Source organism: Perca fluviatilis, chromosome 12, assembly GCF_010015445.1.
Source record: "Perca fluviatilis chromosome 12, GENO_Pfluv_1.0, whole genome shotgun sequence".
Classification (NCBI taxonomy): domain Eukaryota; kingdom Metazoa; phylum Chordata; class Actinopteri; order Perciformes; family Percidae; genus Perca; species Perca fluviatilis.
The window spans coordinates 17,230,159-17,250,265 of NC_053123.1; the positions used below are offsets into that span (position 1 = coordinate 17,230,159).

General features: G+C 36.9%; 1 protein-coding gene across 1 annotated transcript; it reads left to right on the forward strand.

Annotated features, from left to right (window-relative positions):
• Positions 1-8,499: 8,499 nt before the first annotated feature.
• On the forward strand, positions 8,500-19,991 carry LOC120569867 (Golgi reassembly-stacking protein 2-like). Its single transcript, XM_039818006.1, has 10 exons — positions 8,500-8,710; positions 14,523-14,603; positions 14,702-14,905; positions 15,155-15,241; positions 15,328-15,458; positions 16,694-16,817; positions 16,902-17,034; positions 17,136-17,219; positions 17,351-17,467; positions 18,273-19,991. The coding sequence occupies exons 1-10, from the start codon at positions 8,648-8,650 to the stop codon at positions 18,494-18,496; spliced, it is 1,248 nt and encodes a 415-aa protein (XP_039673940.1). The 5' UTR covers positions 8,500-8,647; the 3' UTR covers positions 18,497-19,991.
• Positions 19,992-20,107: the final 116 nt, after the last annotated feature.

Here is a 20,107-nt window from a genome sequence, read left to right on the forward strand (position 1 = left end):
AAACTCCACAGTCTGAGACAAGTTTGCGTAAATGTGCATATTTTCCATTTTCTGTCTTTCCTTTTTTCTTGTACATCTTTTCAATCCACCTGGCTGTCACCAAGCTATTGGTCAGATTAATCACCCTGGAGGGACTTTTTATTGGTTGATCATCTCACAGCTGAGATTTCATGAGCACCCCCTGCCAATTCCCTCACTCCTCTCATTACTCACACTTTTAAGATATTTATCATAAAAAGCATTAGACTGTGCTCTCTCAACATTTTTTTTCTGAGGCACCTATTTCAAGGCTCTGCCTGGCTGAGTTTTATTTTGACACAGCCAGAGAGGGACTGGCGGTTTCCACTGGCTCTCCATCCTCCACCAGGGCAGACACTGCTTCTTTGTTTCATGCTTCATTGCAGCGATCATTACAGACCCGGTGTCACTGGCTGCTGTGTAAAGTTACATGGAACAGAGGATTCAAGAGATAACTACTCATATAATGGGGTAATAGAAATAATAACCCCTGACATCTTCCCGAATCTAAAGGGAGAGTGATTTTTCTTTTTCTTTTGCTGCTCTGCATTGTCAGTGAAGGTTAAACGCGCCAAAACATAATGACATGGCTAATTTGGAAGCAGGTGTTGGAGAATCTTATAATGATTGAATGCAAATGAAAGCAGGCCCTCAGCTGTCACAGTCACAGTAGTAAATTGCAAAACATGAACAAATGGCCACTCAAGACTAAGTATACAAATATCAGTCTATTCAGTAAAATGCAAAATGTATCCATTTGGTATATAATGGTAAATAAAGTTTGAAAAGAAGAGGTTTGTAGCTGGGTTAGACAATAAAATTGATAGTAGTATTTTAAGGGGTTCATCACTTTAAACAACAAACAGTATCTCCATCAATTCTAATTACGAGCATAAATAAAATTTGATCAAGAGGAGATCAGGCCACTAAAATAATAAGGAGCTGAAGCAGTTCTGTTTTAGCAGTAGCCTCTGTCTCTGGAGGGGTGGGTGGGCTGGCTCTGAACACCAGACTGTGAAACTCTTAATGTCTGTCTCTGCACTAGTCTGTTCACCCTCCATTTCACACCTGGCACACACACACACTCACACACACACACACACACAGACGCATGCATGCATGCACGCACACACACACACACACACACACACACACACACACACACACAGACCATCACATTTATTGAGCTCGTTGCATTGCCTTTTTCTTCTTGTGTGTTAACTATATTTCCATTAAGGACACATTTTGTGAATATTTTAAGGTTGAAGCAAAGTTTTCCTCACACACACATTAGGTCGCTCACCCATCTATCCTTTCTTAGCTGTGTTACTCCTCTCCCTTATATATCCACGAATCTCGTCAGTGGTTTCCAAAGGAGCCAAATATATCTCCCTCCCCTGGGAATCACTGCCACATTAGCTTCCTGATAGATACTGACATTCCCATTGTGTAAGGCAAGTCTAATGAAATGATGATGATGATATTGACTGCGGGCTGCTTGCCAGCCCTTCCCCCTTCCTCTTCTCCACACATTGTTAATACACACATGCAGCTATGGCCACAATTTAGCCTGAAAACAATTTCCTTTTTTAAACCTTTTCAACCATATTCACTTAATGATCCCCAGTTCAATGTGGGCAGCATTTTTGCTCTAATACTTGTTCAAGTTAAAAGTCAATAGTTACATGTTCTTGTGCTATAAAAGGTGTTTATTTGCCACCGCAATCTGCTCATTTTGTTCTTAAATTCAAATAGCAAGTATGCTTGACATTAAAAAAACAGAATCAATTGTAACACCTCAAGGCCTCTGACTTCTAAGGTAATTATAATTGGTTACACTTATCTAAATAGCCTCCTCTTATTGACTGTGTGTCCACAGCTTGATTAATCTTGGCAGAAAGTACATTTTAAGCAGGAGATTAATAGTCCAGAGACTGTAGCTTTCCTGGCTGTCTTCATAGCTGGTGAGTGTAAACCTAATGTAGCACTTGTTAAAGTTTAAAGGCTGCTAGTAAATGTCTCTGTTGGACATTTTTCTAAAGGAATAAGCATAAGCCCAGGAGCAATTACACTGCAGCTTACCAAGTCTCTGTGTGGTGATTGCTATCATGCATGCTAAATGAACAAAACAATCTCTAAGCACACAACAGTAATCTAGTGCTCTAAAGCTTTCAAGTGTGGTAGCTGATGTCTTTTCTTTCCTGAATAGGAACTATGAGGCAGCCGCACAGGACAGGAAACATGTGTCTGATGTTGCTGACATTAAAATGATAAACAACAACAATAATGATGTGACTCGTACTGGTGTTTTCCTCTGCTGCTCTGTCATCTTAAAGCAGGCTTTTCTAATTCACTTAGCATTTAATCTCTACCTCCCAGCACAACAGAATTATGTCAGCACGGAGCATGTATTTATTAGACGACCCGTAGAAACGCAGTGCACAAGCAAACAAGAGGACCTTGATATTCTATCAAATTATTGATATTTTCAATTTCTGGCCACTTTGTTAATGTCTTCCTGGCATCATCAGACTTGTGGTATAAATACCTGAACTAAAGTACAGCGCTTTGCAGCTTTAGTTATAAATTCTTTGGAGAATTGAAGAAGTATAAATCTGAGAGAGCTATCCAGAACAGTGATCGCAGAGTTTTAAGGCGTCAGCAAGCTCCTGCTGAAATACAGAGTTTATTTATCTGCTTCCTGAAGGAGCAAGTGTCACCATGTGAAGTTTATTTCTCACTGGTAGTAGATAAAAGATAAGAAGATCTGTTAATGGACCAATGAATGATGTAAGTTTCAAATTTGTATGGTATTGATATTAGGACTGCAACCAATTATTGATTTTATAATCAATTAATCTGCTGATTATAAAAAAGCAGCAAATCCTCAAATTGGAGAAGCTGGAACCTTTAATTTTAAGTTTTTTGCTTGAAAACTAATGTAAATGATGAATCGATTATCAGAATACTTGACAATTAATTTTCTGACAAACGACTAATCGGTTAATCAACTAATCGCTTCAGCTCCATGTCTAAACGTTGATATTGCTATCTATAATAAAGAGAAAAAATGAATTAATTAATAATAATGAATGTCAAAGTAGGCTAGAAATTCCTATATCTTACTATATCCTATACACAATAATAGAAGAGATCCAACAATCTCAAATGATGGAAACAAGATGACTAGTCCTTTTGAGAATTTACAGTTAAACATATTGATCACAAAATGAGCACCAAGCAAAATATGAATGTTAAATATTTCATAAACAGGCAGGCCATTGTGTGCCTTCATAGAAGCTTCAAAAGTTATTGTATGTTCTTGTGTCTGTGTTCAGAAATTGACTTTAGTTTTACACTTCAGCTCTTTCCTTAAATGTTAAATGATGATGATCAAGTAACGTGAAAAGTTTGACCTCTAAATGCTTTTGAAACCCCACTTGAATTAGCCAGGAAACACCATAAGGGAGAAGTTCAGGTAACCTAGGGAGTATCCAGATTTGTGCCATTGTTGATAATCTATGCTCCACTAGAAACTGAAAAGATTAGAGAACAATATTTTGTTTTTTTCCAAGGTGAATCCTGTCTAAATGTGGGGAAAGGTTTAAAATATTCCTCGCACTGAGCTCCTTTCAACATCCGTGTCTTGTGAGCTAAAACATAAATATGTATTGTATCAGTGTCTCCAGAGATGTTGGTGCAATTATGTGGTGGATTTTGAGGCTGTAGTGTTGATGCAATAACCAACCGAACCAACCTGTTCACTAAGATGTTGTTCATGTTCTGCATGTCATGGCTTTAGACTAATCCATTTGTTGTATCAAATAGTCTTGCAATTAAAGTACTCACTTTTTTATATTTGTCTTGGTGAATATGTTATTTTAAAAAGTTATATCAATTTGATGATTTTCCAACATGTTTTGAGATGTGAAATCAATTAAAAATGTTCTTTCTTTTTCTCTGTCATAATTTTGAGCAGGATACTAAAATAATTATTCTGATGTGATTATATGAATCTCAATGTTGGCTCAGATCACAGTGTCAAGAAGAACATTTTCTTGTCAGAATACAGTATATCACACAATGCTTGATCTCCTTTCTTGAATAAGGATGCATTTTAAGCTTAAAGTATCATCCAGCACGGCCTGCAGAGATACAAAATCAAGGTGCGCTCTGACTGACAGCATAACTGATGATTGATGAGGAGAATCATAATGCTGTGCAAGTTTATTTCAAATTATTTGATAAGAGCTGCTGCACTACAGAGATATTCAACTATATATGCATGAATCTACTCCTTGAGCCCATGTTCTTTATAGCACTGATGATATCCCTTATTATCTCTGTTTGATCAAAGAGACAATTTTATTCTTTCACATCTCTCCCGGCTCTCGTTTCTGCTCTGACATGATTATACGATCAAATCAAAAGCAGCTAGGATCTGAATAAAAAAATAAAAAAAATTCAAAAATAAAACTGAGGTTTTCACTGATAGCGCTCAGCTATGTTAATGGTATTAGATGCTGACAGGAAGTTACTTGTTAAGAGGCTTATTACTCATCTTCCAGAAAATCTAAGGTATGGTGTCATTATTCTACATATCTCTGATCACACACACAACCTCATTCAAGCAGCTAAACTACAACATACCAGACAATACAAACTACAGGAAGTAGGCAGAACTCTAATTGACTGTAGACACTGTCATTAAATAATTGCTTAAGTAACACTGCTAGGTAGCAATACTATTGTGTGAATGCTGATTTAGCAGCATTCACATTGTATTGTTATCCAGTTCTTCCTTATGACTTCCAGTCGCCTACTACATCTGCTTCCTATTAGCTACAAAAACTATTCAAATATCAAAATGTTGAGCTCTTTAGGGACATTTGTGCTTGTATTAAACTTTTTTCTACCATTTATACTTTTTAAAATATTAAGTTTTTTTTCTTTTTACACTGAAAGTCAATGGAGCAATCTTCAAATCCTCTTCAGGCTTCTTCCACTTCGAAATGCAACTCCTCCCACATACTTTCAAATACAGAAATCATTCAGACTTTTTTATGACATTTTTCAACATATACTATGACTTTTTTATCACTTTTATCGACATACTATACTATGACGTTTTATCCCTTTTTTTTACAACATTCTATATTATAACTATTTTTGACATATTACTTTTTTATCACTTTATTCAACATACTGTACTATGACTTTTTTTGACGTGCTATACTATGACTTTTTATCACTTTTCAACATCAAATACTATGACTTTCTTATAAGAAAAGCTGAAAATGATTCAACTTTTTGATATCTTTTACAGTTTTTGTGTTATCACTGTTTAAGGTTCGTACTTCTTTCAGGATTTTTCACTTCGATATACTATACTATATACTATATTATGACTTCTTCCGACATATTATACTATACTTTTTTATCACTTTTTTCGATATATACAATGCTATGACTTTTTTTGACATACTATACTATGACTTTTTATCATTTTTTTTCGGTATACTATTACTTTTTCATCACTTTTTTGACATGCTATACTATAACTTTTTTATCACTTTTATCGACATACTACACTATGACTTTTTATCACTTTTTTCAATATACTATGCTATGACTTTTTCGACATATTATAATATGACATTTTTATCACTTTTTTCGACATGCTATACAATTACTTTTTTGACATACTATACTATGACTTTATCACTTTTAACGACATACTATACTATGACTTTTTATCCCTTTTTTTGACATACTATACTATGACTTTATCACTTTTAACGACATGCTATACTATGACTTTTCATCAATTTTTGACATGCTATACTATCACTTTTTTCGACATAGTATACTGTGACTTTTTAATGCCTTTTTTGATACACTATACCATGATTTTTTATCACTTTTTTCGATATACTATACTATGACTTTTTCATCACTTTTTCAATATACTATACTATGACTTTTTTCGCAATATTGTAATATGACTTTTTTTATTACTTTTTTAGACATAGTATGCTATGACTTTTTTGACACTGACTTTATGATGGCTTTTTTGACATACTATACTATGACTTTTTATTAATCACTTTTTTTCTACATACTATACTATGACTTTTTTATCACATTTTTCAACATATACTATGACTTTTTTATCACTTTTATCGACATACTACACTATGACTTTTTATCACTTTTTTCAATATACTATGCTATGACTTTTTTCGACATACTATACTATGACTTTTTTATCACTTTTTTTGACATGCTATACAATTACTTTTTTTGACATACTATACTATGACTTTATCACTTTTAACGACATGCTATACTATGACTTTTCATCAATTTTTGACATGCTATACTATCACTTTTTTCGACATAGTATACTGTGACTTTTTAATGCCTTTTTTGATACACTATACCATGATTTTTTATCACTTTTTTTCGATATACTATACTATGACTTTTTCATCACTTTTTCAATATACTATACTATGACTTTTTTCGCAATATTGTAATATGACTTTTTTTATTACTTTTTTAGACATAGTATACTATGACTTTTTTGACAATGACTTTATGATGGCTTTTTTGACATACTATACTATGACTTTTTATTAATCACTTTTTTTCTACATACTATACTATGACTTTTTTATCACTTTTTTGATATAACAATATTTTTACGTTTTTTTGCCATACTATACTATGCTTTTTTTCAACATACTATACTAAAACAATATTAGGATGAGCATTTATCTGGGATAAACTGGTAACTTTCATTAATAACAAAGAATTACCACTAAATCTTTAATTTAAGCCTAAAAATGTTCCACATCTTTCATTCATGGTAAATTATTTTCGTACTTTTTGAAAAAATTGAAGACAGCTGATTAAGATTTCCTAATCTGATCCACCCATTTTACCAACTCATTACTCTTTCAGTTACTGCTTTATCCAAATAGAAGCCAGCAATTTAGTTTAGCATCAGCTTTTACAAAAGAAATATTGGTATTATTTGGCTTTTTTAAGACATTCTTATTAATTAGAACCATATCCACTTTTCACTACAACTTTACCTTCTTACACATTTTAACCAGCAATTCAGAAACAGCGGCAAAAAAACCTTAAAATATTCCACTTTTTTGATACATTATTGGTATTATTCAACATTTAAATGAAATTCATACTAATTAAAACCATTACCACTTTTCCAACTATTCTCACTTATTCATCTTCTTATTATGCAATTATGCCAACAAACCAGTTTAGCTTTAGCAATTTAGCTTTTCAGAATTCAGAAGCATTTACTGCAGGAAATGCATTTTCTGGTTTGAAAGTAGTGCATTCAAAACTTAAAAAAAGTATATATAAGCGGCAAAATGTACTTAAGTTTAAAAATATTCACTACCACATTAGGAATGTTGAATTATTTGAGGATTTTAACATTTTACTGGTGCTAGTGACAGAACAAACAGAAATAACAGTCCCAAACAGGCCGGACCTGGCCACAAGCCATGATTTTTGAATAATGAGTCCTATGCATTGACTTAGTTCAAACAAGCAATATAAATACATTGCCATTTCAGTGGTCAGCATTTAAAAAACCTGAAGACAACAATTTTCCCATGAAGACAAACTTTGTGGGGCCTCGCTATTGACCCTGCACTGTGTATGTCATCTCCAAGTTTACATACAATAGGCTACTGTGCATGCAGCAGATAAAATAAGAGAAGATAAGATAAGATAAGATAAAATCAGACATGCTATGTGCACATCACATCACATAATTTCATGCAACAAAAAGCATGAAGCAATAAGCTCAACAATACCATACAACACAACAGCACAACCCACACAACAACACATGGTTTGTTTTGAATTCCCACTATGTCTTATGTAACAATTTACACATACACACCTTCTGACAATGGCGACCTATTGCACAACCCCCTTGGCCAACATTCTTCACTACCTGTTAGCATTGACCATTTTAATGAACATGGGCAGGAATATATGTTTATAATGGTTCGACCTGCTGTTGGGGACCCTGAATCTTCTACCAGAAGGTAAAAGCTGGAACTCTGGGTGGAGAATTTTGTGTTGGATCAGTTATCACTTAGATCACACTTGACAGTTTAACAACACTGCACATCCAGATTAACCAGTTCTTATGTGCAGGATTAATGCTATTTTTTTGAAAACACATTTATTTAGGAATATGCACTGTAAGCAAAATATAATTAAGATCCAACACTAGATTTTTACACATCCCAAGTAGGATTATTCTTAGTTGAAATGGTACTGTATTTGTGGTAATTTCTATTGTAAATGTGCCAAAGCAGTTGCTAGGCAAGATTAGTTACTTTTTAGTATTATAATAGCGAGCCTACATTTCATGTGTACACATGTTGTCATCAGACAGCTCCCACACATAGACTGTAGTCTATGCGCCCACAGAGGGTTGCGCAACAGCGGAAGTTCTGGGAACCAGGAACTGCAGGAAAAACACACGAAAACACGGCACTTATGGTGATGTTCTGGCGAAGTGCCGCCTGCTAACCAGACTGTACAGCTATCCCACCCTGATAAACACATTCAGGGAAACATGGGAGGCTCTCAAAGCGTCGACATACCGGGTGGAGGAACTGAAGGCTACCACGTCCTCAGAGTAAGAGCAGTTTTCATGTCCTGGTGAAACGCATCTTTTTTTTTTACTGCAGGCGACCTGCTGTTAGCTGCTGGGACAGAAGAGTAGGGCTCTGCAGCTAACATCAGGACACTCGTTTAGGTGTATTATTATAATTATATATACCTGTGAGAGCGTTATACTGTCTTTAACCTATTCATGTATTAGCTCATAATTTGTCAGGTTGTTTTGAAACTGAATAAATTCACATGACTCGACATAGCAGTATACGCAGCCGTTATAACAACATCAGATGATTTCCTCTTTAAAGCCTAACGTTAGCCAGAATAATAAATAAACAGTGAAGATGGGTGTGTATACCTTTATTTAGAAAACCCTAGTAGTTATTATTAAAACAAAAAAGCCGATGAACTTATCCCTTTCCCGTTTCCATAGATCTCATTTTCTCAATTAATCGTTTCTAAAAATAGAAAAATGCCCAAAATATGTCCCTAAAGCCAAAGTTGAAATATTCAAATAGCTTGTTTTAACTGACCAACAGTCAAAAGATAAGGGAAATAGTCTACAGAGACTTTTAGTTATTTTAGCAACTTTATTGTGAGACCTACCCTGACCCTCATAAAGGCCACAATTTGAAACAATAAAGTTCGATCTAGGCTATAGGCTACAAGTGTTGCTAAAGTTTGGACCTAAACAGTCAAAACCTTAATATATTTATACCAGCATATATTCACATTTGAGAATCTGGAACCAGATTAACCAGTAAGGAAATATAGGGACACACTGATCCGGTAATTCTGACTTTATTAAGGGCATTAAAGCAGGGGTCTTCAGCATTTTTAAGCTAAGGACCCCTTAACTGAAAGAGAGACAGAGCAGGGGCCCCTTACTACATATATTGTATAAAATAAAGTTGCATATTAAACTGGGCCTACAATAAAGTGTAGGTTGGCCTAAAATCTTTATACATACCTTTTTTTTTATAGAATACTAAGCTATTAAAATAGCCTAATCACTGTTTGATATTATAAATCATCTTTTAATGTTAAACCTACATGTGGCACAGTGAACCCTTAACCCTGTGGATGACATTAGGGACTACCTAAACTTACCTATAGGTCAGTAAGCAGTGGGGATTTATATTTGCCAATAATATTTTGGATTCATTTTAAGACTTTTAAATTTTTTTTAAAAACTTTCAAAAATTAACAATAATTTGGAGGCCCCCTTGCATTGACTCTGAGAACCCCCTAGGGGTCCTGGACTCCCTGATGAAGATCCTTGCATTAAAGGGCTTATGGTGCGATACCGTGTCTGCCAATGTCATTATAACATTCATGACAGACCACCAACTCAATTTGTAGTACCACAACAATCCCTCATGTTATGTTAGGCTACATAAAAACAACTTTAATGAGTTCCATGTAGCTACAGATCTTATACAGATCATTAATGTAGGACAAAGAGAGCACTAGTGAGTGTTGGATCAGTAACCTACTCTGTATTGGCAGATACCTTGAGTTGAGGTATCGGAATTGGCCTGTGTCGAGTCTGTTTTGAATAAGAAACTGAATAGGACTCTTTAGCACATTTGTCCAGGATTTCAGAGGCAAAGACTATGGAGGGATTAAAGGGCCATAACTAAATAAATGAGTAAATAATGTATAATGATATGATTCAATTTCTAAATGTGTACATTTATTTATACTTTTATTTATAATTTTATTTATACTTTTAAACTTTTATTTATACATGTATTTATTTATACTTTTATTTATTTATGTATCCCCTTATACTATTTATCAATAGCGTAATTTGCTGCAGGATACAAAACAAATCTGTCAACTTCAGTCATCAAAAGTCAGGAGGCGGGTTAAAGCTTCTGATTGGTGAATGAATGTGTTACAGACCCTACAGGCTCAACTAGTCGATCAAGCTCGCCGGGATCGAGCTATGGGTTTGGTTTGCACTGTAATGCTACAATCCAGAAAATAGAGATTCAGCAGAAATAAGGCATACAATTCAAAATATGTATAAATATGTTCTTTTTTTTAAATGATTATTATTTTATTTAGGAATATTGTTAATACTAGACATTACTCCGACCACTGACCAGGCAATCTGATTGTTAAACTAGACATTTAGAACATGCTCAAATCAGCATTACAGCACCCTGAGAGCCATTTGAGCACACCTTTATATAAAGTGATTAATCAGATTAAACCACTTGTTGCAACGCTCTGGAGTTAACTGGAAATGTTTGGATCACATCAGCCGGTGACTCGGCAGCTATAAAAATAGCTGCTAGATGTGAAGTTCGTGGATATACAGGAGCTAAAGCTGTCGATGGAAAAATATTTTTTTCAGCAGATATCTTAGTGACAACACGATGGAGATGGCAAAGCAGTTCTGTGTTACGGGATTCCCACGATCTCTACAAAGCTAACGATGGCTTAGGTTGGCTGCTCTGCTCAGGATGTAAGGAGTTGCTATGGCAACAAGTGACAGCTGTGGCTGACAAAGCTCAACAGCCTGACCAATTACAATTCGGCACATCTAAACAAAATCAACAATAACCATCAACACTCACACTTCTTAGGACATTATCAAATGTCAGTCAACAAGTTGTTACAGATTAAAAGATAAGTCTGTTGGTTTCTTCACTGCAATTTTGCTCTAACATCAGACATTGGTCCAACTAAACTAGTTGGATCAGTATACAATACAAAAATCCCAATAACAGTATTTAAAAAATAATAATAATTCACTCTCATACAACAAACATTAACTCATGTATTATATAATATATATGTACACACATCAGGATCCCAATAACTACACAATATATACACAAAATACAATATTCTAAATCACAAATTCCAGAATTAACAGTCTCACTCTAAATAATCCCTCCATAAAAGATACAGTGCCTTGCGAAAGTATTCGCCCCCTTGAACGACGTTTCGCTGCCACATTTCAGGCCTCAAACATAAAGATATAAAACTGTAATTTTTGTGAAGAATCAACAACAAGTGGGACACAATCATGAAGTGGAACGAAATTCATTGGCTATTTCAAACTTTTTTAACAAATAAAAACTGAAAAAGTAGGCTGCAAAATTATTCAGCCCCCTTACTTTCAGTGCAGCAAACTCTCTCCAGAAGTTCAGTGAGGATCTGTGAATGATCCAATGTTGACCTAAATGACTAATGATGATAAATAGAATCCAGCTGTGTGTAATCAAGTCTCCGTATAAATGCACCTGCTCTGTGATAGTCTCAGAGGTCCGTGTAAAGCGCGAAGAGCATCATGAAGAACAAGGAACACACCAGGCAGGTCCGAGATACTGTTGTGGAGAAGTTTAAAGCCGGATTTGGATACAAAAAGATTTCCCAAGCTTTAAACATCCCAAGGAGCACTGTGCAAGTGATAATATTGAAATGGAAGGAGTATCAGACCACTACAAATCTACGAAGACCCGGCCGTCCCTCTAAACGTTCAGCTCATACAAGGAGAAGACTGATCAGAGATGCAGCCAAGAGGCCCATGATCACTCTGGATGAACTGCAGAGATCTACAGCTGAGGTGGGAGACTCTGTCCATAGGACAACAATCAGTCGTATACTGCACAAATCTGGCCTTTATGGAAGAGTGGCAAGAAGAAAGCCATTTCTTAAAGATATCCATAAAAAGTGTCGTTTAAAGTTTGCCAAAAGCCACCTGGGAGACACACCAAACATGTGGAAGAAGGTGCTGTGGTCAGATGAAACCAAAATCGAACTTTTTGGCAACAATGCAAAACGTTATGTTTGCCGTAAAAGCAACACAGCTCATCACCCTGAACACACCATCCCCACTGTCAAACATGGTGGTGGCAGCATCATGGTTTGGGCCTGCTTTTCTTCAGCAGGGACAGGGAAGATGGTTAAAATTGATGGGAAGATGGATGGAGCCAAATACAGGACTATTCTGGAAGAAAACCTGATGGAGTCTGCAAAAGACCTGAGACTGGGTGGAGATTTGTCTTCCAACAAGACAATGATCCAAAACATAAAGCAAAATCTACAATGGAATGGTTCACAAATAAACATATCCAGGTGTTAGAATGGCCAAGTCAAAGTCCAGACCTGAATCCAATCGAGAATCTGTGGAAAGAACTGAAAACTGCTGTTCACAAACGCTCTCCATCCAACCTCACTGAGCTCGAGCTGTTTTGCAAGGAGGAATGGGCAAAATGTCAGTCTCTCGATGTGCAAAACTGATAGAGACATACCCCAGCGACTTTACAGCTGTAATCGCAGCAAAAGGTGGCGCTTACAAAGTATTAACTTAAGGGGGCTAAATAATTTTGCACGCCAATATTTCAGTTTTTATTTGTTTAAAAGGTTTGAAATATCCAATAAATTTCGTTCCACTTCATGATTGTGTCCCACTTGTTGTTGATTCTTCACAAAAAATTACAGTTTTATATCTTTATGTTTGAGGCCTGAAATGTGGCAAAAGGTCGAAAAGTTCAAGGGGCCGAATACCTTCGCAAGGCACTGTATATGGCTAATACTTCACTGATCATACAAAACACTTTCTTTATAATAGTAATCTCTTCAAATGAAAACAATTATACATAATACCTTCACCGTATCTCGTGACCACTTGAGGGGTCCTGACCCCCAGGTTGGGAACCATTGCTCTCAACCATTTGATTTTTGAGAGACTGAGAATAGGGTTGATGTCCTGACATTTTCAATCACCAGAGAAATCGATATTCGTTAGACCAGAGAATGTTTTTCCAGTCTCTACTGTCCAGTTTTGGTGAGCCTGTACCCACTGTAGCCTCAGTTTCCCGCTGTGGTCTTCAGCTGCTGTAGCCATCCACTCCCAGGTCCCACGTGTTGTCGTTCAGAGATGCTCTTATACTAGCACTGTTGTAATGAGTTGCTGATTAGATGTTATACGAGCAGATGTGCTGGTGTAGCTAACAAAGTGGCCGCTGAGTGTAAACATCCATCAGATGATAGCATTCCAGCATTATGATAATTTTTTTACTCTTTGTGTTTCTCCCTTACCTGCCTGATTTGTTTTCCTGATATTTCTACATGGCATCATGACTTTGCGTAAACATACATGCCACTTTCCTAAAGCCAAATGGCGTGTTATCTGTACGCATTTTGAGCTATCCACGTGTATGTCTATGCTGTATACAGCAGATGTAAACATACACACCACGTGGCGTCGCCACTATCGCAAGAACGTCACACGCGTGTTAAAAAAAAGTTGGGTTTGGAAAATAACATTGGGAAAGGCTTTAGTAACACAAAAAAACGACAAAAACACAAAAAAAAAAAAAAAAACGGAAAACAATAAACGGTTGGGTTTAGTAAAGAAACATTGGGGAAGGCTTAAAAAATAAACAACAAAAAACGGTTGAAAAACGCCACACATGGAATGCGATCCTGGGTGAAAGTCCTGTGTTTTACCCATCCACCACCCCAACCAACCTCCCTTTGTGGACTTGAGTCCTTTCATACTACTTGCTACGGTGAAAATTCACACGTAATGTAGGTCAATGGCGGCCGAACAGCGTTCATAAACACGCTAAAAAGCGATTATGCGTCTTGATAACACGCCAAAACGACATACGAATTGGCGTGTCATACACACGCCACTTTATGAGATCAGTCTGGATATTTCATTGGCTTTAACTGATACCTTCTGACCATCAGCTGTAATTATTCATCCGCTAGCTCCATCTCAGAATTTTTTTAATTTCACATTAGTGTCTGACCATATTCACTGTTTGTAAGGCTTTATTGTCCTATCTTTTATGATTTTACAGGTGCAAGAGAATTCCCCCGGTCACCGTGCAGGACTGGAGCCATTCTTTGATTTCCTCATTTCCATTTGTGACACTAGACTGGTAAGTTTACTAATATGACATTAATACAACTTGCTGCAGCTATAGGAACAGCTTTGGTGTGTTATGACAGATGATGTAAATATTTTAATATCTGATAGAACAAGGACAATGACACCCTAAAAGAGTTGCTGAAGATGAACGTGGAGAAGCCCATCAAGATACTGTTATACAGTAGCAAGACACTAGCAGTGAGGGAGACAACAGTCACACCCAGCACCATGTGGGGTGGCCAGGGGCTTCTGGGAGTCAGCATTCGCTTCTGCAGCTTTGAAGGAGCCAATGAAAATGTTTGGCATGTCTTGGTGAGTGCAGTCTGAGGAGGAATTATCCTGAAAGGTTGATAAATACTGTATACTGAGCATTGCAGATTTGGCAAAACATACTTTACATGTTTTATATATAGGTTGTATCATGTACATGTAATTGCAAATTGTTCATTAAAAGTAATAAGTAACAGAAGTGTAAAATCACATTCAAAGATCAACATAAATAAGCTTTTTCAGAAGTTATTGCCATCACCTAATATGTTTATACGTGTTGTTGGAGTTCAGGAAGTGGAACCAAACTCTCCTGCAGCCCTGGCTGGTTTGAGGTCCCACACTGACTACATTATAGGAGCGGACACCGTCATGAATGAGGTACTTGCTTTGCAGATCAGTAGTAACGTTGACTCAAAGTTTGCAAAGTTTGGTTGACCCGCCTTGTATCTCTGCTCTTTCAACAGACTGAAGATCTGTTCTCCGTGGTTGAAGCCCATGAAGGGAAGGAGTTGAAGCTGTATGTTTACAACACAGATACAGACAACTGCCGGGAGGTGGTCATCACTCCAAACTGTGACTGGGGTGGAGAGGGCAGGTATGACAGTCTGAATTTGACTTGTGTTGCCGGAAAGCCAAGGATTGTTTTCTATTAGTTAGGAATATTTTGGCACTTATGAAACCCTTTAAGAACGCATTGAACAGTCCTTTTGGACTGGCTAAGGCACATACAGTACGATGAGATAATGTTCCAGGTACAAATGTAGCCCTCAGCCTTTGCTTCATGACTAACACACACCTCCTAAACATCAACTTTAAATGGCAAAATTTGAACAGGTCAAAACATTTTTCACAACATGAATAAATAGTATTGGGTTTTCATGTTTAATTTGCAATTAGTTTATTTTTAGTTCTTGATTGAATATTTTTATTTTTTTAAGTTTTAAGTTAAAGAGTTTTTTATTATTTGCAATGTAATTATGATTTTAATAACGCATTTATATAAAGTTCACATTTATTTACATACATTTTACAATTAGCATTTGGATATTTTGTTTTTTTTTCTTCTGCATTTTATATTTATACAAACTTTTTCCAGTTTATGGAAATGTATGTTGACTTATTTTAGTTTTAGAACCCCTTGCTTTTCTGAGTAAATGTTGAATGGAAGCTTAAAATTAAATGTGAAGTGGAAGATTGTCCTGTTTAATGACATCTGGGAAAAAGACACTGACTGGACAGGGTTTTACATTGCTATTAACCGGAAAAAAACAAATTGATTTGTTTTTTAAAGTCACGTCTTGTCATTTGGATCCCCCAGAATGGAAGGTTTTCATTTTATATAATCTTTAAAGCAATAGTGTGCAACTATTTTATATTATTGAATGTCCGTTACATTCAAGCCATTGCCAAATGAGTTGATACAAAGCAAATTAAGCCTAACAGCTCCACAAAACTCTCTCTATATTTCTCAGTATGGCTATGTTTACAAAATGGTGTAGCCTGGCCAATTTCGTGCGCAGAAGCTCGAGTGATGTGTTTTACGTCATTGCTGAGAAAGAACAACAGCAGTGTTCAGCTTTGGAGATGAAGAGGACTCTTAAGAGTCCATCATGTTTTTTAATCCTCTGTGTGCGTCTTGATTTGACGGGTTAATAGCTATTAGCAGCTCTGTGGAGGAAGGGTGGGGGTGGCATCATGTGAATGCGCTGATAGTATTGTTGTCATTACTTAGAATTCCTCATGGGGGGGCGACAGAAACTACGCACTATCGCTTTAAGGCTACTGTGAAGTATTTGGACATTTCCCCTCACAGTATTTTGGTCTCTTTAGTCTAGGATGTGGGATTGGCTATGGCTACCTGCACAGGATACCTATACTGCCATTTGGAGAGGGCAAGAATATCAGTTTCCCTGCACAGACTCCCAGTGAACCAACTAAAGATGGCTTCACAGAGGTAGCTCGGCATCTTAAACAAAGAAATAATTGCTTCCAGATTGAGTGAACATTTACTGAGAGATAATGTAATTTTGGTTACCAGGTCCATCTCTCTGCTGTCATTCCAACGGTGCCAGTTGCTGTGTCTTCTTCTGCTTCGACCGGATTAGAGCAGTCTCTCGCCGGCTTGTCAGTCAGCTCTAACCTGACCGCTGTCGTTAGCAATCTACAGACAGGTACACTATCATCTTTGACTGATCAAAATATCCTGTTTGAAGTGATGTGAGGTTGACCTAGCTATTGCAGACAATACAAGTTTTGTTAAAAATGGTTTCAGGAGCTCCTACCGTCCCACTGTCCAGTCACAGCCCCTCCTCACAAAGCGCTCCCTTGTCTGTCGATCCTGCTGCCACACTACCAGGTTAGTAGAAATCATTTTGGGAGGTTATAGCCTCCCCTGGTGTGGTGCCAAAGCCAGCTACTTTGAAGCCAAACTTTCACGACATTAGCCTGCTAACCTAGAATTGTCTATTATTTATATTTGTTGCACAGGTTTAATGCCCTTCCCTGGAGGTCTTCCCCCCTTTCCTCATTTACCAAATCTAAATATCACCTTGCCAGACATGGGCCACGCGTTGCCACCTGGAGTTGGTGGATTACAACATGCAGGTACGGTTTTGTTCTCTGGGACATGCTTAAAAGGATAAGTCTGATGTTATTCTATTTTTGTTATTGTCCATAAATCCCATGAAAAGACCAAAACCTAGGATGAATTGATTGTACTAACAAGTAGTGCATGTGTAGAACAAAGCATGGTATAAATCATTCCTCTTTGCCATAGACCTCCATTGTTGTCAAAAACACATCAGTGAGCTACACTGTTGCACGGAGTGACATTTTCCCTCATGGAGATATACATGGGCACTGTAGTTTATTTTGATTTAATCCCCTATAAACCATTCTGCAGCTGTGCTCAGTAAACTAAAGTCTTTCAAATGTTTTAGTAATGTTCTTACCCGTTTATCAAGACATGTCTTCAGTAGGAACAAATGGTCTTCCGGCCACATGTCACAGACAGTCGGGGGTTGGTTTTGATCTTTTTATGGGATTTGTGGATTGTTGTTGGATGACAATCATAGAAATACATATTATCTGTAGCTCTTCTCTTAGAAGGTTTGTAGAGACACCTGTATAAAGGATTTTTCTACTGAGACACTGCATTGTCAGATTCGATTCAACAATGTTAATTTAACCTTTTACATCAGAGGTATGTCCTCTCCAAGAAATGTAGCATAGGAATGAAGGCGATTTATAGTTGAAATAATAGTAGGTAGTTAGCCACCACATCTAAACATAGACAAGAACAATCCGAGCTATCACTAAAAATGTTGCAAATTAAAAAATGGGGTATTCTGTTAATGACTTCAAAGTCCCCTATGCAGTAGTAGGTAACAGTTTCTGTTGTGCTCCACAGGTCTTCCACCGCTCACCCAGCCAGGTGTGGTCCCTGGTCTAACTCTGCCTCCGTCTGACTTTGTTCTTCCCCCAGTCACTACTTATGCAGCTCCTGTTGTTACACTGGATACAACATATCCCTTCTCCACTATCCAAATGAACAGTTTACTGACGAGAACCCCTATCCCATCATCAGTGGCCTCTGAATCAATAAATATCACAATGACTGCAGACTCGTCTTAGCAGAGAGCACTGTTTAAGGTGGTCAGTATACTCTCAAGTCTCAACAAAATATAGATGGTCTATTAGCTGCACCACTCAGTTGACAAATTGCTCCTACACACGATTACGATTGTTGTACAAGCTTCAGTATTTCGAGGATACTGAAACCTTGTGCTGGCCTTCTCACACGAAGCGTGAATGTGTGTCCAGCAGCAGCAGTACTGCATCTTAAAGTGCTCATTATGCTAATTTTCAGGTTCATAATTGTATTTAGATGTTATATCAGAATAGGTTTACATGGTTTAATTTTCAAAAAACACCATATTTTTGTTGTACTACACATTGCTACAGCTCCTCTTTTCACCCTGTGTGTTGAGCTCTCTGTTTTAGCTACAGAATGAGGCATCTCACTTCTAACAGAAGTAAAGGCTGGACCACAATAGAGCTGTTAGGAGTAGTTTGTGAACAGTGTTTTCTGTTGGAGATGCTAAGTCCCTTTGGGGTGGACTTTGGACTTTTTCACTTTGTACACCTATAACGTGCACAAAAAAAAAGATATATAACACAATAAAGAAAAGGGAAAAATCCAAAAAGCATAATATGAGCACTTTAAAGCAGCTCGTTGATAGCAGTAGAAGGAAAATTACAAGAAACATTAAAACCTCTCAGCAGAGTTCAAATATTCTGAACAATTTAAAAAAGAAAATAGTTCATAACTCAAAAATAATGCCTTTTTTTTTTAGCTTGGCTCAAAAACTAAAAATATAAAAATGTGTGGAAAACCAGTTACTTATACTGTAAGTGTGCACGTCAGTATCTTTGCATTATTTTCAGTGACTAAACTACCACAGAGCCCTTGAAGGGTCACAATGGGAATTATATTTCCTGAACTACTTTTGCAGCCCCTTTCAATATTTTCTGCAGCCCTTCTGATTTACAGGAACTGTTGTGTGTTGGTCTTGTCCAGTTCTAACACAGGGAAATATGCAGATTCTACAAATAGGAGATATAATTGCTAATTTCTACTTTCAATAAGGTCGAGCTCCAACAGTATACTGCCTGGCTGTGGTGGTAACGGCCCAGGTTACGTCATCCTACAGCTACAGTCAAAATCAGTCTCTCTCAATCAGCTTTGGCAGCAAGCGTTGGGAGCTAGGTCAACTAGCTCTACTAGATATATATCCAGCTGCAATGATACCGACCTGTACCTGAGCTACACACAGCTGAGGGTGCACACACAGAACCAGCGTGGTCTACTACAGAATACTATATTCACAATACAGCTCAGCCTCTCAACAAAAAAAATAATCCCACAGTGACCTTTCAGTGGCTCTGTAAACTACTGAAGGTCTTCAGGGGAACGAGAGGTAGTTCTACTATTGGGGATTTTCCTTTAGAAAAGCAGTTTGTGCAGTTTGCTTGCTGCAGCCATTAAAAATATAAAACTTCTGATTTTGTGAAAAACAAAAATTTGTAAAGTGATCGTTACCTTGATTAAACTGATTTTCTATCTCAGCCTCCGGTCTCTTAAATGGTTGATGTTGAGAGCATCCTTTGTACACCCTGTAACGATGCAGTACCAAATAAAGCCACAGAGTGTCAGCGTAATCTTAGAAAAGGTAGCGCCCTTTA

What these genes read in the sequence shown, in the direction of transcription:
- LOC120569867 (XM_039818006.1), top strand. Translation starts at nt 8,648, where the DNA reads ATGGGAGGCTCTCAAAGCGTCGACATACCGGGTGGAGGAACTGAAGGC. An exon ending in CTAAAGATGGCTTCACAGAG is followed by an intron (nt 16,818 to 16,901) that starts GTAGCTCGGCAT and finishes TTTGGTTACCAG; the next exon opens with GTCCATCTCTCTGCTGTCAT. An exon ending in TCCTGCTGCCACACTACCAG is followed by an intron (nt 17,220 to 17,350) that starts GTTAGTAGAAAT and finishes TTTGTTGCACAG; the next exon opens with GTTTAATGCCCTTCCCTGGA.